General features: G+C 43.4%; 1 protein-coding gene across 15 annotated transcripts in view; it reads right to left on the bottom strand.

Moving 5' to 3' along the window:
• The window catches only part of pleca (plectin a), a 189613-nt gene that overhangs the window by 28838 nt on the left and 140990 nt on the right, over positions 1-19785 (bottom strand). For all 15 annotated transcript variants that reach the window (XM_031793789.1, XM_031793796.1, XM_031793794.1 and 12 more), the window contains 16 exons: positions 19563-19640; positions 18201-18293; positions 11051-11217; positions 7894-8009; positions 7642-7748; positions 6666-6785; positions 6213-6308; positions 5949-6076; positions 4738-4831; positions 4316-4470; positions 3781-4102; positions 3544-3621; positions 3277-3438; positions 825-929; positions 334-429; positions 94-219 (listed from right to left, as the gene is read on the bottom strand). In XM_031793789.1, coding sequence (XP_031649649.1) covers positions 94-219; positions 334-429; positions 825-929; positions 3277-3438; positions 3544-3621; positions 3781-4102; positions 4316-4470; positions 4738-4831; positions 5949-6076; positions 6213-6308; positions 6666-6785; positions 7642-7748; positions 7894-8009; positions 11051-11217; positions 18201-18293; positions 19563-19640 — 2043 coding nt within the window. The remainder of the gene's footprint in view (positions 1-93; positions 220-333; positions 430-824; positions 930-3276; positions 3439-3543; positions 3622-3780; positions 4103-4315; positions 4471-4737; positions 4832-5948; positions 6077-6212; positions 6309-6665; positions 6786-7641; positions 7749-7893; positions 8010-11050; positions 11218-18200; positions 18294-19562; positions 19641-19785) is intronic.

The following is a 19785-nucleotide window of genomic DNA, read 5'->3' on the forward strand; positions in this document are numbered from 1 at the left end:
TAAAACAAACAATGACAGGTGCTATTGCTATTGTAATGTCACTGAAGTAGAGTTGCTGAATTTCACTTCTTCAAGTAGAGTAAGTCAACCTACAGCTGCGTCCTGTAACAAGTCCTCGAGTCGTGTCACAGTGATGTTACGGTTGCATGTGTATTTCTTCTTCATTGTCTTCTGCATCTTTTTCATCGTCTCCTCTGCCTCTTTCACGTCGGAGAAAAACTACAATGGGTAGAAAAGGAGGAGCACAAGCCATTTTAAGATAGGATGATGTATTTTAAGAAGTGTTTTTATGCTCATTGGACCATCTGAGGGGGATATATGAGTCGGGCATACTTGGAAGTAGGCAGTGTTCTCTTTGAGGTGGGACTCGATGCAACAGCAGAGCTGCAGGATCCAGCTCCACTGGGTCTGCAGTGCTGCAGTGAAGGCCTTTGGTGGAGAGAGAGAGAGATGGGTGTGAGACAACCATTGGCCTCTTTAAAAAAGAGCTTTAACAACCCACCCTCCTCATGTCCTCTGCTTTTTAGGCATGAAACACAAATCCCTGTTAAATAGATACTGTAATGCAGGGGTAGGCCACTAGATTTAGCCACAGGATGATTTTTGTCTGAGTATATGGTCAGGGGGCCGGAACATAATTTGAACGCTGTAAATTAAACACAAGTAAGCCCAAAAAGAGATTGTATTTAAAGATAACATGCTAATTTCGTACCTTTAATACATTGAGACACAATCACAAATCTTTATTCATGGGAATACGTGAACATAATTACTCAATTAATTTTAGCTGAATTCCTGGTGATATAAATGTATTTTTTTCTCACCTCTACAGTCGTCTTGGCAGGGTGACCCTCCTTCAGTAGTTTGTCTCCTTGGACCTGGACACTGTTGACCCTCTTCTCCCTGTGCTCCAGCTCTTTCATCAACCCCTGAGATAAACCAAAGAAAACACATGAGTTACGGCAAGAGGGGGGATATTACTAGATATGCAAGTGCATCCCTAATCATAATAAACTAATTACTTTAATTATTTTTATTCATTGGCAACATTAGCAAACTTAGGCATGACATGCCAGCAACAAACGCTGACACTACACATCCAAGTATAACTGATCAAATTATGAAAGACAAGCATTGTCATTTTGAATTCCGTTAAGTGAGTTTGGAAGATGTGAAAAAATTATTGTTGTCTATAAACATTGACAAGCCACCGGGGTCTGACAACTTGGATGGAAAATTACTGAGGATAATAGTGGACGATATTGCTACACCTAGTTGCCATATCTTCAATCTAAGCCTACTATAAGGTGTGTGCCCTCAGGCCTGGAGGGAAGCAATAGTTATTCCACTACTGAACAATAGCACAGCCCCCTTTACTGGCTCAAATAGCTAACCAATCCGATACCAACCCTTAGTAAACTTCTTGAAAAAAATGGTGTTTGACCAGATACAATGCTAATTTACAGTAAACAAATTGACAACAGACTTTCAACACGCTTATAGGGAAGGACATTCAACAAGCACAGCACTTACACAAATGAGGGATTGGCTGAGAGAAATTGATGATAAAAATATTGTGGGAGCTGTTTTGTTAGACTTCAGCACAGCTTTTGACATGATTGATCATAGCTCTTGCTGGAAAAATGTATTTGTTATGGATTTACACCCCCTGCAATATTGTGGATAAAGAGTTTCCTGTCTAACAGAACACAGAGGGTGATCTTTAATGGAATCCTCTCAAACATAATCTAGGTAGAATCAGGAATTCCCCAGGGTAGCTGTCTAGGCTACTTTATAAAATTTTGACATGACATGCCACTAGCTTTGGGTAAAACCAGTGTGTCTATGTTGGCGGATGGCTCAACACTATACACGTCAGCTACTACAGCGAGTGAAATGACTGCAATACTTAACAAAGAGCTGCAGTTAGTTTCAGAATGGGTGGCAAGGAATAAATGAGTCCTAAATATTTAAAAACCTAAAAGCCTTGTATTTGGGACAAATCATTCACCAAACCCTAAACCTGAACTAAATCTTGTAATGAACAATGTGGAAATTGTTCAAGTTGAGGTGCCTAAACTGCTTGGAGTAACCCTGGAATGTAAACGGTCATGGTCAAAACATGTTGATACAACAGTAGCTAAGATGGAGAGAAGTCTGTCCTTAATAATATGTTACTCTGCCTTAACAAAACTATTAACAAGGCAGGTTCTACAGGCAGAACTACTGTTCTGTCATGTGGTCAGGTGCCACAAAGAGCGATGTCAGAGAAATACAATTGGCTCAGAACAGGGCAGCACGGCTGGCCCTTAAATGTACACTAACATGCTAACATGAATGATATGCATGTAAATCTCTCATGGCTCAAAGTGGAGGTGAGATTGACTTCATCACAACTTGGTTTGTAAGAAGTGTTGACATCCTGAATGTACTAAGGTGTCTGTTTAAACTACTAGCACACAGCTCAGACACCCATTCATACCCCACAAGAAATGCCACCAGAGGTCTGTTTAAACTACTAACACACAGCTCAGACACCCATCCATACCCCACAAGACATGCCACCAGAGGTCTGTTTAAACTACTAACACACAGCTCAGACACCCATCCATACCCCACAAGACACGCCACCAGAGGTCTGTTTAAACTACTAACACACAACCCAGACACCCATTCATACCCCACAAGACATGCCACCAGAGGTCTCTTCACAGTCCCCAAGTCCAGAACAGACTATGGGAGGTGCACAATACCACATAGAGCCATGACTACATGGAACTCTACTCCACATCAAGTAACTTATGCAAGCAGTAGAATCAGATTGAAAAAAAACCCAGATAAATACACACAGCGGGGACTGTGAAGAGATACACAGGAACAGACACACACATACGCTAGCACACACATTCTACACACACACGTACATTGTAATATAGTTGTATGGTGGTATTATACATTTTTGTATTGTTGATTTGTAGTGGTGTAATAATGTTATACATAATGTTATATGTAGCGTTTTCTCTTTTGATTGATGTTTTTGGACCCCAGGAAGAGTAGCTGCTGCCTTGGAAGCAGCTAATGGGGACCATTCATAAATACTTCAATTTTTTTTTTTACAGAATCTGATCAAAAGCTAATTAAAGATGGCATTTTACTGTTCTGTAAAGTGCAATAGCTTTTTACTTTACTCTACAAGATACCGTACTATTCTTAACTCTTTTCATATTTAAATTAAGTTGAACTTTCCAGGTATGGTGAGGATGAGAACAGCCATACCGAGTAGTTGTCTTTCTTGGCTGTCATGTTGGTGTTGCGTTCGCTCCAGTCATAGTTAACCTCCTCCTCTTCCTTTTCATTCAGCCACATCAACTCCTTGGTGGCTGCAGTGACAAAGGCATGAAGCCCGTCCAGGCTGTGCAGACGAGCCTTGGAAGAACTCTGGGGAGAAAATAATATAAATGAGATTGGAGAAGACACATTAGATAAATGTCAGATAGTTGAAAAGTTGTTGTTGCACGTTAATATCTTGAGTCCAGAACATACCAGAAGCTTGCCATAATGCAACTCTAGCTTGGATAAGTTGTCTCTGTAGGCACCTTTGCTGACAGGGGAGAGCTGACTCTGAAGGGGAATAGAAAAAGAGACTAAAGATTAGAGAAGAAGCAGGGTTAAAAAAAAGAAACAGTCAGACTACTTTGAGCATTAACCAAAGAGGATCAATGATGGTATGACTGAATCAGTCCAACTCCAATCCCATCCCAGGTAGTTTTTCCAAAGTACCTCGTCTGCCTTTGCCCTGCCAATCTTAGCATGGAACTCCTCCACTGACTGGTGAAGGCCGCGGTGGCTGCCCAGCTGGGACTCCACGGTGGGCAGGTCCGAGCCCCATTCCCCCCGGTCCACCCGCCTCTGGTTCTCCTCCACCCAGGCCAGCAGGTCCTGGATGTAGCGCAGGGTCACCTCATCCAGCTCGGGACGCACCCTCATGGGTGCCTGCTGAAGGGTTTGCATCTGGGACATCTGGGTGATGGTTACCCCGGACTTCAGGCGCAGATTGTACTCACTGCGCAGGTTCACCAGCCGCTCGTGGAGACGGTACACTCTGGAGGTAAAACAGGAGAAACAATGATGACTTGTTCAATGACAACAAACCCACTTGTCATAAATATGTAAAGACATAGTAATAATATAATAGTTACAATACAGTAAGAGGCTTAGGTGTCATCACGTGTCGCACAAGGCCTCACAATAACACAGTAATGCTCTGAGTGAATGACGTGGCACTGAAATGGTTTTACTCCGTGGTTGTTCTGACCTGCGGTACATCTGTTCAGCTTGTAGGTGGCGTCCATCCTTCAGCAGCTGCACATCGTTGAAGAGGTACCGGATCATGCCCTCGGCCTTGTCCAGGTCTGTCTCTATCTCTGCTGTGTGCTTAGCAGGCTTTCCTGAGTTCAGCAAACGGACATCCTAGAACATAGATTACAGTATAAACACCATGACGCCATGTGTTCCATCTTGAATACAGCATCAGTAGGCATCAATCCATCAGCGTGAGAATGCTTTTGAACATCAGAACACATCCAATCTGCAGGGTATTATTTCACTGTATCATTGACTAGACTCAGTCTAGCATGGGCTTGTGGTTACAAATCTGTAGGGCCACAGACTGTACATTATACATATATTATCTATATTGGCTAGTGACTGTCTGCCCCAGCAGGGTATGAGACTCACCATCTGTAGCAGGCCCTCAACCTGGTTGAGCTGCTCCTCACACACCCCAGACTCCATCTGGACCTTACTGACAATCCTCTGCAGCCGCTCCAGCCTGAGGGTCAAAGGTCAACACATCAGTTGAGACATGTTCCACAGTCTCTCATAACTTGGCTCTTAGGCTGAGGTATTGTCTAATGAGGTAACGATTTAACTCAATGATGGAACTGTAAATCATGACCGACAATACTCTACTCAAAGACAACACTGGCCCCTTGACCAGATCCCTTGTGAAACAAGCATTTTGACCTCAAAGGGACAACCTGGTTGAATAAAGATATAATAATATAAATAAATAATACAAATTAAAAAATTATGGGGGTATGAATTCATTTCAATAGCTTCGATAAAATATCTGGAGAAAAAAAAACATCCAACAATCTTCTCAGAAACGTTATGCATGCATGGTAAAACACTCACTCCTTCTCGATCTTCTTGCGAAGTAAATACTCTAAACCATAGCTCTGACTGGCAAAGGCCATGATGGAATCACTGACAGCTTGTCCTCCCCAGTAGATATGATGACAGTCCACAGGATGTTGTAAGGCGATAAGGTGTTGGGTGGTTGGCTGTTGCGTGACTCACAGACCACAGTAGCTTCTCCGACCGCTGCCCTGACTGCTTACTTCAAGACTGGAAGTCTTGTGATGAGAGACCAACCCTTACCAAAAACTACATACGCCCTGCTTGTGATTTGGAAAGGATTGTCCTATAATAACTTGCTTAGGACACAAATAATCACATTATTGAAAGGTTTTGAACTCTTTGCCATGGCAACGGCAGTGCATGGATCTTTCAGTGAGTCATGGTCGGGTTGTCTAGCTATCTTTATCTGACAATGTCTTCTCACATCTACCAAACTGGTTATAATCCACATAGTTACAGCAACCACATAGTTACAGACGCCTTTAGGGTTTAAATGCTATTTTCTCCAATGTTTTATGTCTTGTTTAATTGATTACTTCTAGTAAACATTGAGTTTGCTTTAACAACTGAAACACAACAGAAACACCATGTGACAGAGTCCCTAAATCCAGAATTTCTCTTGAAAACTGCATCTAACAAAAACACGTGCAACAGATTTCAGCCTCATCTCAAAGATGAAGGTATAATCTCAAACACCATAGGCCCTCCGACCACAGTTTTGTGCGTCTGTATAATGGCTGACCCACCTCTCAAATTCTGTCCTTAGAAGACGCTCTCTCTCCAATATGGCTACATGCAGACGACCCCACTCCTTCTCCACATCGATAGGGTGGTATCCAGGGGGCACCTTGACATGACCCACCTGAACTGCACCCTGCAAGGACAGACACAGACAGGCACAGTCAGGAAAACGTTCAAAAAAAAGGCCAGCATCTATTTGATACAGTTAGTTGATTTAACTATTCACTCTGGGTGTTTCGGCTTCTCTTTTTAGAGGATTATTTACGAACCTCAAATGACTTGTAGACATGTTTGGATCGATTCTTGTCAGCTTCCTTTGCCGGCAGCTCTGTCTCCTTGAACTTCAGAAACTGGCGCCAAAGAACCTGAATATTTAAAACGTTGCTGAATTAATTCAACATGACAACTGAACATAGTTCTCGTTTCATCCCATCCCTCAGACAATTTTCAGAAATCAGAGACAAACAGTTAGAGTATTTCCTCATCAAGCGAGACATAAGGTATTATGGAGGCTAGTACCACTTCCATAACTGCTACTCCACAGTCGCCCCAATATGAAAAATAAACATGTTTAATTCACTGTCACAACTGAACATAGCTTTTGTCATATACAGCATCAAGTCTCTAAGACAATTATTATAGACAATTAAATAAACAGACAATTTAAATATTCACTTACATGTATCAAGCAAAAGATTTCCCCAATAGGTGAGGAGACTTACCTCAATCTCCTCATAGCTGGTAGGGAACTTCCTCTCCTCAAACACGATGATGTGGTGTCTGATCCACTGCAGCAGCAGGGTCACCAGCTCATAGTACTCCTGCCAGCGCAGCTCCAGCTCCTGGGGTACACACAGGAGACAGGAGAAGGTTCATTAGAGAAAAGGTTAATGAAACTATATTGAACAAAAATATAAACGCAACATGTAAAGTGTTGGTACCAGAAGTTTTCCATATGCACAAAAAGCTAATTTCTCTCAAATGTTGTGGACAAATATGTTTACATCCCTGTTAGTGAGCATTTCTCTTTTGCCAAGATAATCAATCCACCTGACAGGTGTGGCATATCAAGAAGTTGATTAAACAGCATGATCATTACACCTTGTGCTGGAAACAATAAAAGACCACTCTAAAATGTGCAGTTTTGTCACACAACACAATGCCAGAGATGTCTCTTGAGCCTGCAATTGGCATGCTAACTGCAGGAATGTCCACCAGAGCTGTTGCCAGAGAGTTGAATGTCATTAGCTGGGCCTGGCTCCCAAGTGGGTGGGCTTATGCCCAACCATAGATTATGGCTTAATGAATTTATTTCAACTGACTGATTTCTTTCTAGTAACTGTAACTAACAAAAAATTATTGAAATTGTTACATGTTGCATTTGTATTTTTTGTTCAGTATAAAACAAATCCGGGAGTCTCCATACCACTGCATTAAAAATCATTCCACTGGTCAAACATGGTGTTGGGTGAAGTTCCCTCTAGATGCTAATCTTGGTTCAGTTTTGCATTTCCCCCACTATTGGTTAATGTTAGAATTGGGGGAGGGGAAGCTGATCCTATACCTGTACATAAGGGAAAATTCCCTCTGGAGCATCAAAGACATCTTAAAGTTTGGGAAGATGTGACCTCATAGGTGAGACCAGGAGGAAGCCCTTAGTGGTGATGACCTATACGGTTCCAAGAAGACAACACTCACATTGGCTTTCACCCCATCCTGGACGTCAGGTACACGGGGCATGACGTCATACAGGGAGGACACGTATGTGATGATGGACTTCTCGTCTGGGTGTGGCACATCCACATCTTAATAGAGCGGAGACAATGACAATGAACACAACAGTTCAAAACTGATTTTAGAAAAAGATAAATGCAAGTATTCATACAAATACAGATACCTGAGAATAGTATTGACAGTCATGGAGAAAACAATACTCGCACGTTCCGTTACCTTCTGGGTCGAGCAGCCGAGTGACACCTAGGTCTCTCTCTGCCACACTGAAGGCCTGCTCCAGGTTCTCTACATGGGTCTGTCGGTACACCTTACTCATGTCAATCAGAGTAGGCCTGGGGACAGAGCATAGAGAAGACTGTTAAAACTATGAAATTGAATCTCAGACACTGTATTTTCTTATAGAACATAGTGCAAATGGATGTATTATATTCATCTTTGCAACCCCAAAACATTTAGGTAAAACCATTAAATAAGAGTTCCTTTTCTAAAATCCTTTTTTTTGGCAAATGGTCGGGGGGTCTGAAAACAAGATTACAAATTGACCACAAGAAGTCCAAACAGATATAATATTTGACTAAAACATAACCATTTCAAACATGGCTTACATTAGTATATGATCACGCGTCTCTCTATGATGCGTGAGAACACTTGTGAACAGATTTCCCAAATTAAAATCACTCGATTTCCTGGTGTTTTTAGTGTTTTATGTCCAACAATGATGAAGAACAAAATAAGTTGGGGAACCCTGCTCAAGGCAGTTTAATCATGATGGAATGACTGCATTAGATCCTGATCGACATGCCTCTCTCAGAGGAATGTGAATACAGACAGGAGGAGGGCAGGAAAAAACAAGAGCTCCTACCAACCAGTAATTTAGAAATTCCCCCACCGTTTCATGCACAAAACTTGCAAGTAATTCCATGTACACTGCCAATAAAGGTAATTGCAGTCAAATAACATGCAGATACAAGCTTTGACTGCTTGGAATGAGCACAGGGCATCTCATATTTGCCAAGGGATTTAGTCTGGCATGGTTAGACAAAATACAGGGGTTTTGTAAACAAATTATAAAAAGGCATAAATTGCATAAATTGTTATATTCCCTATTAGAAAGGAACTAATGTCTAGAAGTAGAAAAAAAGGAAGCGGCTATCAAAGTTAATCCCAACCACCACCTTAATGGAAAAAAAAATCGCATAAACCCTCCATACCCTTGCACAACTCTTTGCACATTGTAGTCTCCATGGCCAGTGGGCTGGTGCTCCATATCAGAGTGTCTGTAGGAGTGTCTGTCCCTGCTCAGGTGCACTATGCAAAGTTCTGACCCTGCCTCCTGCTCCCTGTTCTGGGAGCCTCGGCTGGAGGAGGACTTCCCCGGGCTCTGGGACCCCTGACCCGAGTCAAAGGAGCTGCTCTCAGCTGGGATGTCCTCACACAGCATGACCACCCGGTCCTCCAGGTCACTGACGGAGCCCTGGGTGCTGCTGGAGGTGCTGTTCAACCGTCTCTTGGAGGAGCGGAACTTCTTCTTCAGACTGTGCATCATGGTGAGGGTGTGTGTGGGTGTCCTCAACTGCAACAGTGTCCAAACAGTGTTCAAATGCTCCCCTTGCAGTTTTTCATTACAGTCTTACAAATCCATCCGCGTATGAGACTGTGACAGATGTTTTCAAGATTTTACAAGGTTTATGATGCATTCTCACCCTCCAGATACAAGTAAATAGACGTTCATACTGTAGCGGCAGTCACTCCCCCAAAACAGAACTATCGTTCAAGCTTTCCAGTCCTTTTTCAGTTCAGGGTCTCATGTATCCACATTGCCTTTGATTAAGCATCCCCTTTCCACAGCTAGATAATGTGCAAGCCTTGAGCGTTGACGGTCATAGAATTGAGAGATTACTTTCTCATGCTTTTCCCAAATTCAATTTGTTGTGTGTGAGCCCAGACTACTTTGTTGATTTGTCGTTCTGCGGTGTGTTTCTGTCTTGCTCTTCGTCTGTGTGGAGTTTGTATGGCAGACACACCTAAGACACCTGGGCGTACCTGAGCTGTGCTGCTATCTGCTGACACTTAAAAGCACAGCCCTGTGGGCATCTTATTTTCAAATTCATGGGACACAAATGAAAAAAACTAAATACTACCTCAAAGCTGCCTCGCCACCACCTGTGCCTTTCTCCTGAGTCTTGTGTGTGTGTGTGTGTGAGCCTACAGGGTGTGTGTTTATACAGTATGTGCAAACATGAAAAGTCTGTTGTCAAAATCTACCCTGACCTCTTATGGTAGTTGATATGTCTATTCTTTTTACACAGGCGTTTAGCTAACTCTTTCCGTGTTGAGTGACTGATATGTGACCTGTTGGACTTGTCCCTGCCTCTATGGATGACTGAGGAAGATCTTCCACCCAGAACTGTCAACAGGCTAACTGAAATGGTTTTGTTGTTTTAAGAGTCTGAGATTCTTGCTATAATAAAAAGCGCTATACAAATTCAATCTATTATTATCATTATTATATTATTAAGAACACCTTCCTAATATGGAGTTGCACCCCCTTTTGCCCTCAGAACAGCCTCAATTAATCGGGCCATGGACTCTACAAGGTGTCGAAAGCATTCCACAGGGATGCTGGCCCATGTTGACTCCAATGCTCCCCACAGTTGTGTCAAGTTGGCTGGATGTCCATTGGGTGGTGGACCATTCTTGATACACACGGGAAACTGTTGAGCGTGAAAACCCAACAGCATTGCAGTTCTTGACACGAACCGGTGCGCCTGGCACCTACTACCATACCCTCCCTGTTCAAAGTCACTTCAATCTTTCGTCTTGCCCAACCACCCTCTGAATGGCACACATACACAATCCATGTTCCAAGTGTCTCAAGGCTTAAAATTCCTTCTTTAACCTGTCTCTTCCCCTTCATCTACACTGATTGAAGTGGATTTAACAAGTGACATCAATAAGGGGGTAATTCACCTGGATTCACCTGGTCAGTCTATATCAGGGAAAGAGCAGGTGTTCATAATGTTTTGTACACTCAGTGTATTATTGCTATGTGCTTGAATGCTTACCTGGATATGCGGGAATGCTACAGCAAATAAAATGTTTTCATCAGTGAAACTGCTTCCAAATAAAATCATGAGAAGTACTTGTAATGTTTGACTGAATTTGATTGACGACTGATTGCATAACTATCTGAAGAGGTCAGGCTTTCTGCAGCGTGACAGTGAATATGAAATTCACATTTCTATGTACAGTAATACATGTCAAATGTAACATGTAGGTGGAGCCTTACGAGGAGCACAGGGGTTCACTATGTCCCAAGGACATATATTAGATCACAGTCAGATCACCTCAATGCTTCAAGGCTGCATCTCACCTGTGTTTGTGTATGACGGCGTTGAAGAGCTTGCCGTCCCTCCAGCTGGTGGTGAAGTTGTCGCAGCGCATCCCCTGGTATCCCTCCACCATGCGCTGGGACCACAGCAGCAGCTTCTCCTTGGCTGTCATGTCGTCTGACTGGCCATTCACCTGGATGTCGGAGATCTGGGGGCGGGGGGTATTGGTGAGGCAGGCTATAAAGTGTTCTTTAATCATGGTCCTGAGGATCCATACGGTATACAGGCTTTTGTTCAATTCTAGTAGTACTAACACATCTTTATTTTTTGTTGTTGTTGAACCTTTATTTAACTAGGCAAGTCAGTCAAATTCGTATTTAAACTGACGACCTACCCCGGACAAACCTTAACTCGGACGGTGCTGGGCCAATTGTGCACCGCCTTATGGGACTCCCAATCACAGCGGCTGTGATACAGCCTGGAACTGATTTAACTAATTTGACGATTAGTTAATTATTTGAATCAGGTGTGTTAGAACTGGGCTTAAACAAAAGCTTGCACACCTTATAGGTCCCCAGGACTGAATAACAGTGTTATAGATGGTTCAAGGTGTGGTGGGTTGGAAAAAAGGGTTATGGGCTGTGTATAAAGGGAACATAATGGAAGAGAACTCTGCCTGCTTTGGTATAATCATAATGCATTGATTTCAAAGGCAGGGAAACCTTTTTCCAATAAGCAACTTGACTTGATCCAGGCTTAAGATGACTCACATTTTCAACCTCAAAAACAAACAGTCAGATGCAAAATTATTATCAAATCCATTGCAGTTTGCTGCTGTGAAAACACCCCAAACAGCTTTATGTTCCTGGTTGCAGAATCCAAGTTGTGAGAGTGAAAACATCCATGGGGCACAGAATTGAATAAGGTGCAGTGAATTCCTGCAGCGAATTCCTGTTTAAACGAGGTTGGAAGATAAAGCTATTAGTCACAGGTACAGCCTTGAGAATCTCTCAGCAGTCTATTTCCTTCTGGAGAGCGAGATGATAACTACTGCATCTACAGGAAGCTTGAACAATACTGAGGTAACTTAAGATAAATGGTGAAGCTGTGTTTACTTTAGTGTTTTGTTGCTGTTACTCGATGCTTAATACTATGTGTGCATTGCATACTGTGTTTGTTCAATGCATTGTTAAATAATGAATGTATAGCCTCCCCTCTCAACCACCAAAAATGAAACAACCAAATGAAAAATGGATGATCCATGGAGTAGTGGTTACTTTTAGTCATAAAAAGGACACTTTATAGAGCCTTATTGGAACAAGAAAGATTGCTTTATGACCAATGTGACTTTCAATGTTTGGCCGGTGGTGGAACACTGTCAGTGGTTCTAATATCCCTTTCAGGCTTTTTTGAAGGAAAGGGTGGAGAGAGGAAAAATGTAGGCCTTACCATCCCTCTCCCTTCTTCTCTGAAGTGGGGGAACCACACTTCTATGTAGGTACTCATGATGTGACTCACACACACCACACGGAAACATCAATTTGCCTTTATGAGAATCTAGAGATTCATGCTTCCTTCCACTTCATCAAGGCATCCAACCGTAAACAATAGGATAATCATGTTGTGCCTGTGGGCCTAAGTAGTGAACTACATAGGGAATAGGGTGCCATTTGGGACGAAGTCAGATTCCTCTCATCGAAAAAAAGTATAGCCAATGGTGGGACTCGTTGAAATGCTTATATCCGCTACCTGCCACACCCAACTCTCTTTCTTGCCTCCCCGCGGGAAACACTGAGTCACCCTGGAGTGGACGGAATTCCACATGATGGTAATCCCAGTATAACCAGTATATCCATTATAGAATCAAAGAATCTCCTTGCCCTTCTTTTTCCATATTTCAAAATACTCTCAACTGCTAAACAAATAACCAAATACTCCCAAGCATCTCCCATTTGGGGAGAAATCATTTCCATCCTTTATTGAGTTATATTGAGGATGAAAACCTCACATGGTATGAGAGTTTCAATATGTTTTTACGATGTTTAGTCTGAAATTCTTCAGACATATGGGAATAATGAGTAGCTGAATTATGTATAGACAGCGGGTGCCAAATGCCAAAAGAGGCAGATTTTTTTAAAATAATTTAATTGGACCCATATCTGCTCTATCAACAGAAGCGGTGGGCTTGGAGTTGATTAGTTGGCCCAGAAAAGTCATAATGTACTATTGTAGCTTTCCCTACTACTGCAGGCAAGGATCAGAAATGATCCTTCCAGGTGAAATATACACTACATGGTAAAAAGTATGTGGACACCCCTTCAAATTAGTGGATTCCGCTATATAAGCCACACGTGTTGCTGACTGGTGTATAGAATCGAGCACGCATTCATGCAATCTCCATAGACAAGCATTGACAGTAGAATAGCCTTACTGAAGAGCTCAGTGACTTTCAACGTGGCAATGTAATAGGATGCCACCTTTCCAAAAAGACAGTTCATCCAATTTCTGCCCTGCTAGAGCTGCCCAGGTCAACTGTAAGTGCTGCTATTGTGAAACGGAAATGTCTAGGAGTAACAACGGCTCAGCTGCGAAGTGGTAGGCCACACAAGCTCACAGAATGGGACCGCCGAGTGCTGTAGCGCGTAGCACGCAAACATTGACTGTCCTTGGTTGCAACACACACTACTGAGTTCCAAATAGCCTCGGGAAGCAGTGTCAGCACAAGAACTGTTCGTCAGGAGCTTTATGAAATAGGTTTCCATGGCCGAGCAGCCGCACACAAGCCTAAGATCACCATGCGCAATGCCAAGTGTCGGCTGGAGTGGTGTAAAGCTCCCGCCATTGGACTCTGGAGCAGTGGAAATACCTTGTCTGAAGTGATGAATCACGCTTCACCATCTGGCAGTCTTACGGACTAATATGGGTTTGGCGGATGCCAGGAGAACGCTGCCTGCCCGAATGCAGTGCAAACTGTAAAGTTTGGTGGAGGAGGAATAATGGTCTGGGGCTGTTTTTCATGATTCAGGCTGGGGCCCTTAGTTCCATTGAAGGGAAATATTAACGCTACAGTATACAGCGCATTCGGAAAGAATTCAGACCCCTTGACTTTTTCCACATTTTGTTAAGTTACAGCCTTATTCTAAAACAGATTAAATTGTTTTCCCCCTCATCAATCTACACACAATACCCCATAATGACAAAGGAAAAACAGGTTTTTAGAAATCTTTGCAAATTTAAAAGACATTTTTAAATGAAATAACTTACATAAGTATTCAGAGGACTCTGAATACTTTCCAAATGCACAGTACAATGACATTCAAGACGATTCTATGCTTCCAACTTTGTGGAAACAGTTTGGAGGAGCCCCTTTACTGTTTCAGCATGACAATGCCCCTGTGCACAAAGCAAGGTTCAAACAGAAAAGGTTTGACGAGTTTGACGTGGAAGAACTTGACTGGCCTGCACTGAGCCTCGACCTCAACTCCATTGAACATCTTTGGGATGAATTTTCCATTTACATAACATTGCAAAAATCAAAAACGTTCTGTCCAAAAATGATGCAGAAAAATGTATCCATGCTTTTGTCACCTCTAAACTCTAAACTAAAATAAATGTCTTCTCACTGCCAACTGCGTTTATATTCAGGAAACTTAACATGTGTAAATATTTGTATGAACATAACAAGATTGAAACTCTGAGACATAAACTGAACAAGTTCCACAAACATGTGACTAACAGAAATGGAATAATGTGTCCCTGAACAAAGGGGGGGTGAAAATCAAAAGTAACAGTCAGTAGCTGGTGTGGCCACCAGCTGCATTAAGTCCTCCTCATGGACTGCACCAGATTTGCCAGTTCTTGAGGTGAGATGTTACCTGACTCTTCCACCAAGGCACCTGCAAGTTCCAGGATATTTCTGGGGGAATGGCCCTAGCCCTCACCCTCCGATCCAACAGGTCCCAGACGTGCTCAATGGGATTGACATCCGGGCTCTTCGCTGGCCATGGCAGAACACTGACATTCCTGTCTTGCAGGAAATCACGCACAGAACGAACAGTACGGCTGGTGGCATTATTATGCTGGAGTGTTATGTCAGGATGAGCCTGGAGGAAGGGTACCCAAATGAGGGAGGAGGATGTCTTCCCTGCAACGCACAGTGTTGAGATTCCCTGCAATGACAACAAGCTCAGTCCGATGATGCTGTGACACACCGCCTCAGAACATGACGGACCCTACACCTCCAAATTGATCCCGCTCCAGAGTACAGGCCTCGGTGTAACGCTCATTCCTTCGACAATAAAAGCGAATCCGACCATCAACCCTGGTGAGACAAAACCACGACTCATCAGTGAAGAGCACTTTTTGCCAGTCCTGTCTGGTCCAGCGACGGTGGGTTTGTGCCCATAGGCGACGTTGTTGCCGGTGATGTCTGGTGAGGACCTGCCTTACAACAGGCCTACAAGGCCTCAGACCAGCCTCTCTCAGCCTATTGCGGACAGTCTGAGCACTGATGGAGGGATTGTGCATTCCTGGTGTAACTCGGGCAGTTGTTGTTGCCATACTGTACCTGTCCTGCAGGTGTGATGTTCGGATGTGCCGATCCTGTGCAGGTGTCGTTACACGTGGTCTGCCACCGTGAGGACGATCAGCTGTCCGTCCTGTCTGCCTGTAGCGCTGTCTTAGGTGTCTCACAGTACAGACATGCAATTTATTGCCCTGGCCACATCTGCAGTACTCATGCCTCCTTGCAGCATTCCTAAGGCACGTTCACGCAGATGAGCAGGGACCCTGGGCATCTTTCTTCTGGTGTTTTTCAGAGTCAGTAGAAAGTCCTCTTTAGTGTCCTAAGTTTTCATAACGGTGACCTTAATTGCCTACTGTCTGTAAGCTGTTAGTGTATTAACGACCGTTCCACAGGTGCATGTTCATTAATTGTTCATGGTTCATTGAACAAGCATGGGAAACAGTGTTTAAACCCTTTACAATGAAGATCTGTGAAGTTATATGGATTTTTACGAATTATCTTTGAAAGACAGGGTCCTGACAAAGGGACGTTTCTTTTTTTAGATTAGACTTCTGCAATGCTCTACTTTCCAGCTACCTGGATAAAGCACTAAATAAACTTCAGTTAGTGCTAAACATGGCTGCTAGAATCTTGACTAGAACCCACAAATTTGATCATTTTGCTCCAGTGCTAGCCTCTCTACACTGGCTTCCTGGTTAGGCTAGGGCTGATTTCAAGGTTTTACTGATAACCTACAAAGCATTACATAGGCTTGCTCCTACCCATCTTTCCGATTTGGTCCCGCCGTAGATACCTACATGTACACGGCCTCCTTATTTTCCCTAGAATTTCTAAGCAAACAGCTGGAGACAGGGCTTTCTCCTATAGAACTCAATTTTTATGGAATGTTCTGCCTGAGAGACCTTCTTTTTTTTAACCTTTATTTTACTAGGCAAGTCAGTTAAGAACAAATTCTTATTTTCAATGACGGCCTAGGAACAGTGGGTTAACTGCCTGTTCAGGGGCAGAACAACAGATTTGTACCTTGTCAGCTCGGGGATTCGAAATTGCAAATTGCAACCTTTCGGTTACTAGTCCAACGCTCTAACCACTAGGCTACCCTGCCCACCTTTAAGTCTTTATTGAAGACTCATCTCTTCAGTAAGTCCTATGATTGAGTTTAGTCTGGCCCAGGGGTGTGAAGGTGAATGGAAAGGCACTGGAGTAACAAACCACCTTTGCTGTCTCTGCCTGGCCGGTTCCCCTCTCTCCACTGGGATTCTCTGCCTCTAACCCTATTACGGGGGCTGAGTCACTGTCCTACTAGTGCTCTTCCATGCCGTCCCTACGAGGGATGCGTCACTTGAGTGGGTTTAGTCCCTGACATGACCTTCCTGTCCGGATTTGCGCCTCCCTCGGGTTCGTGCCGTGGGGGAGATCTTCGTGGGCTATACTCGACCTTGTCTCAGGGTAGTAAGTTGGTGGTTGAAGATATCCCTCTAGTGGTGTGGGGGCTGTGCTTGGCAAAGTGGGTGGGGTTATATCCTGCCTGTTGGCCCTGTCCGGGGGTATAGTCGGACGGGGCCACAGTGTCTCCCGACCCCTCCTGTTTCAGACTCCAGTAACTATGCTGCAATAGTTTGTGTCGGGGGGCTTGGCTCGGTATGTTATATCTGGAGTAGTTCTCCTGTCTTATCCGGTGTCCTGTGTGAATTTAAGTATGCTCTCCCTCTAATTCTCTCTCTTTCTCTTCTCTCGGAGGACCTGAGCCCTAGAGGATCATGCCTCAGGACTACCTGGCCTGATGACTCCTTGCTGTCCCCAGTTCACCTGGTCGTGCTGCTGCTCCAGTTTCAACTGTTCTGCCTGTGGCTAGGGAACCCTGACCTGTTCAAGGGACGTGCTACCTTGTCCCGGACCTGCGGATTTCGACTCTCTCGCTCTACCGCACCTGCTGTCTCTAACTCTGAATGATCGGCTATGAAAAGCCAACTGACATTTACTCCTGAGGTGCTGACCTGTTGCACACTCTAAAACCACTGTTATTATTATTTGACCCTGCTGGTCATCTATGAACATTTGAACATCTTGGTACTGTTATAATCTCCACCCGGCACAGCCAGAAGAGGACTGGCCACCCTCAGTGCCTGGTTCCTCTCTTCTAGGGAGTTTTTCACAGCCACCGTGCTTCTACATCTGCATTGCTTGCTGTTTGAGGTTTTAGGTTGGGTTTCTGTATACCTCTTTGTGACATCAGCTGATGTAATTAGGGCTTTATAAATACATTTGATTGAAATTTGATTGATTGGAACGCCGACTGCGAGCCAGGCCTAATCGCCCAACATCAGTGCCTGACCTCAGTGCCCGACCTCAGTAATGCTCTTGTGGCTGAATGGAAGCAAGTCCCCGCAGCAATGTTCCAACATCTAGTGGAAAGCCTTCCCATAAGAGTGGAGGCTATTATAGCAGCAAAAGGGGACCAACTCATTATTAATGCCCATGATATTGGAATGAGATGTTCGACAAGCAGGTGTCCACATACTTTGTAGTACTTTGTTACACCATGTTGTGTAACAAACTGGTTATAGGATGTTTTACTTAGATCGCATCACCCTGGCCTAGGCCTATCATTTGAATAATAATAAACATATTGGTTTGTTTTATGTTATGAGTGAAGCATGACATACCTGGAAGTGAAGGATGATGGTCCATATCAGGCCCAGGGTCAGCTTGGGGTTTCCATCAGCGATATCATCATTTCTGATGTTGACCAGTTTGACCTGTCACAAATGGGACACAATTATGTACAACTATCTTATGGCCCTCTAGATTCATTTATATCTAAATGGTTAGCTAATGAATTATAAGGCAGAGGTGTGGACTCGAGTCACATGACTTGGACTCGAGTCAGACTCGAGTCACAAATATGATGACTTGCAACTCAACTTTGACTTTAACACCAATGACTCGTGACTTGACTTGGATTTGAGACTTATGACTCGACCATCCCCAAGCCCAAATATTAAAAATGATGCTATTTAAAAACGTGTGCAGCGCATAAACTCTTCATTTAACGGATTACAGTTTGAATCGGACAGCAGCCAATCACATTGTGTCAGCTGAGAAAATGTTGTGCGTTGCATTGCAGAGGAACGTCGGCGGGTGAATTCAGGTGGAGCCCTTGGAAAGATGATCCCCAAAATTATTATGCTGTATCAACAAAAAACTGATTGCAACTTGCAAAACATGCGGGAAGAAAATGACAGACAGAGGCACAACAATTTCCAACTTCGTTCGACATTTGAAGCTGCACAAAGAACGGTAAGTCGTGGCTAATATAGCCGACAGCTATATTGTTTATAACTTTACTAGTGTAGCATGTTGGCTAACCTAACGTTAAATCAATGAGCTTCCACACAGTCAGTCAGTGCGGGAACGTAATCATTGCACCCAAGATTGAGCTACAACTGGCTAGGCAGTTGGTAGCCTAAATCCTGCCTGATGTTACTGCTGTTCCTGAAACCATTGACATACGTTAGCCTAATGTAACCACACAGAGTGTGTGTGTGTGTTAAGATTGGGCGATTATGTACAAGCCTACATCGCCCGATTGCGCCCCATAGCGATCCTCGATAGTCGATCCCTATTGGGGGGGGGGATCTTTCTAAATGGCTACCCACGTTATTCCATGGAAATATGTTTATTTGGAAAGTAATAAATCTAGAGATATTTTTAAATGTAATATACTAACTATGACTCTTGTTAAAAATCTGAAATGGTATTACATTTGGTGAAGAGCACATTATGACTTGTTTAGGACTCGAAACTCAAAGTTTAGGACTTGAGACTCGACTTGATACTTGACGGTCTTGACTTGGGACTTGACTTAGGACTTGAGTGCTAAGAATTGAGACTTACTTATGACTTGTAAAACAATGACTTGGTCCCACCTCTGTTATAAGGTATTGGGACTGTATTGGGATTACATTATAAGAATACATTATAAGATATCAATAGATATATTGATCCATTTAATCATCACACTGTACCTGTCTGTGTTTGAGGAAGTCCAGTGCGATCTGTACATTCTGCAGTTTGTGGAAGCGCATGCGCCCCTTCTCCCTGGGCTGTGAGATGTGAGAAGAAATTTAACTTTAGAGGGAGATGAAAACACACATTCAGTACCAATAGGACAGGGAAGAGCAGGCCCCATGACTGGAGACAAGGTATTTCTGACTGAGAAAACATTTTATATGGATTACAAGCAGCAGT

Source organism: Oncorhynchus kisutch, linkage group LG17, assembly GCF_002021735.2.
Source record: "Oncorhynchus kisutch isolate 150728-3 linkage group LG17, Okis_V2, whole genome shotgun sequence".
In the NCBI taxonomy this organism is placed as follows: Eukaryota; Metazoa; Chordata; class Actinopteri; order Salmoniformes; family Salmonidae; genus Oncorhynchus; species Oncorhynchus kisutch.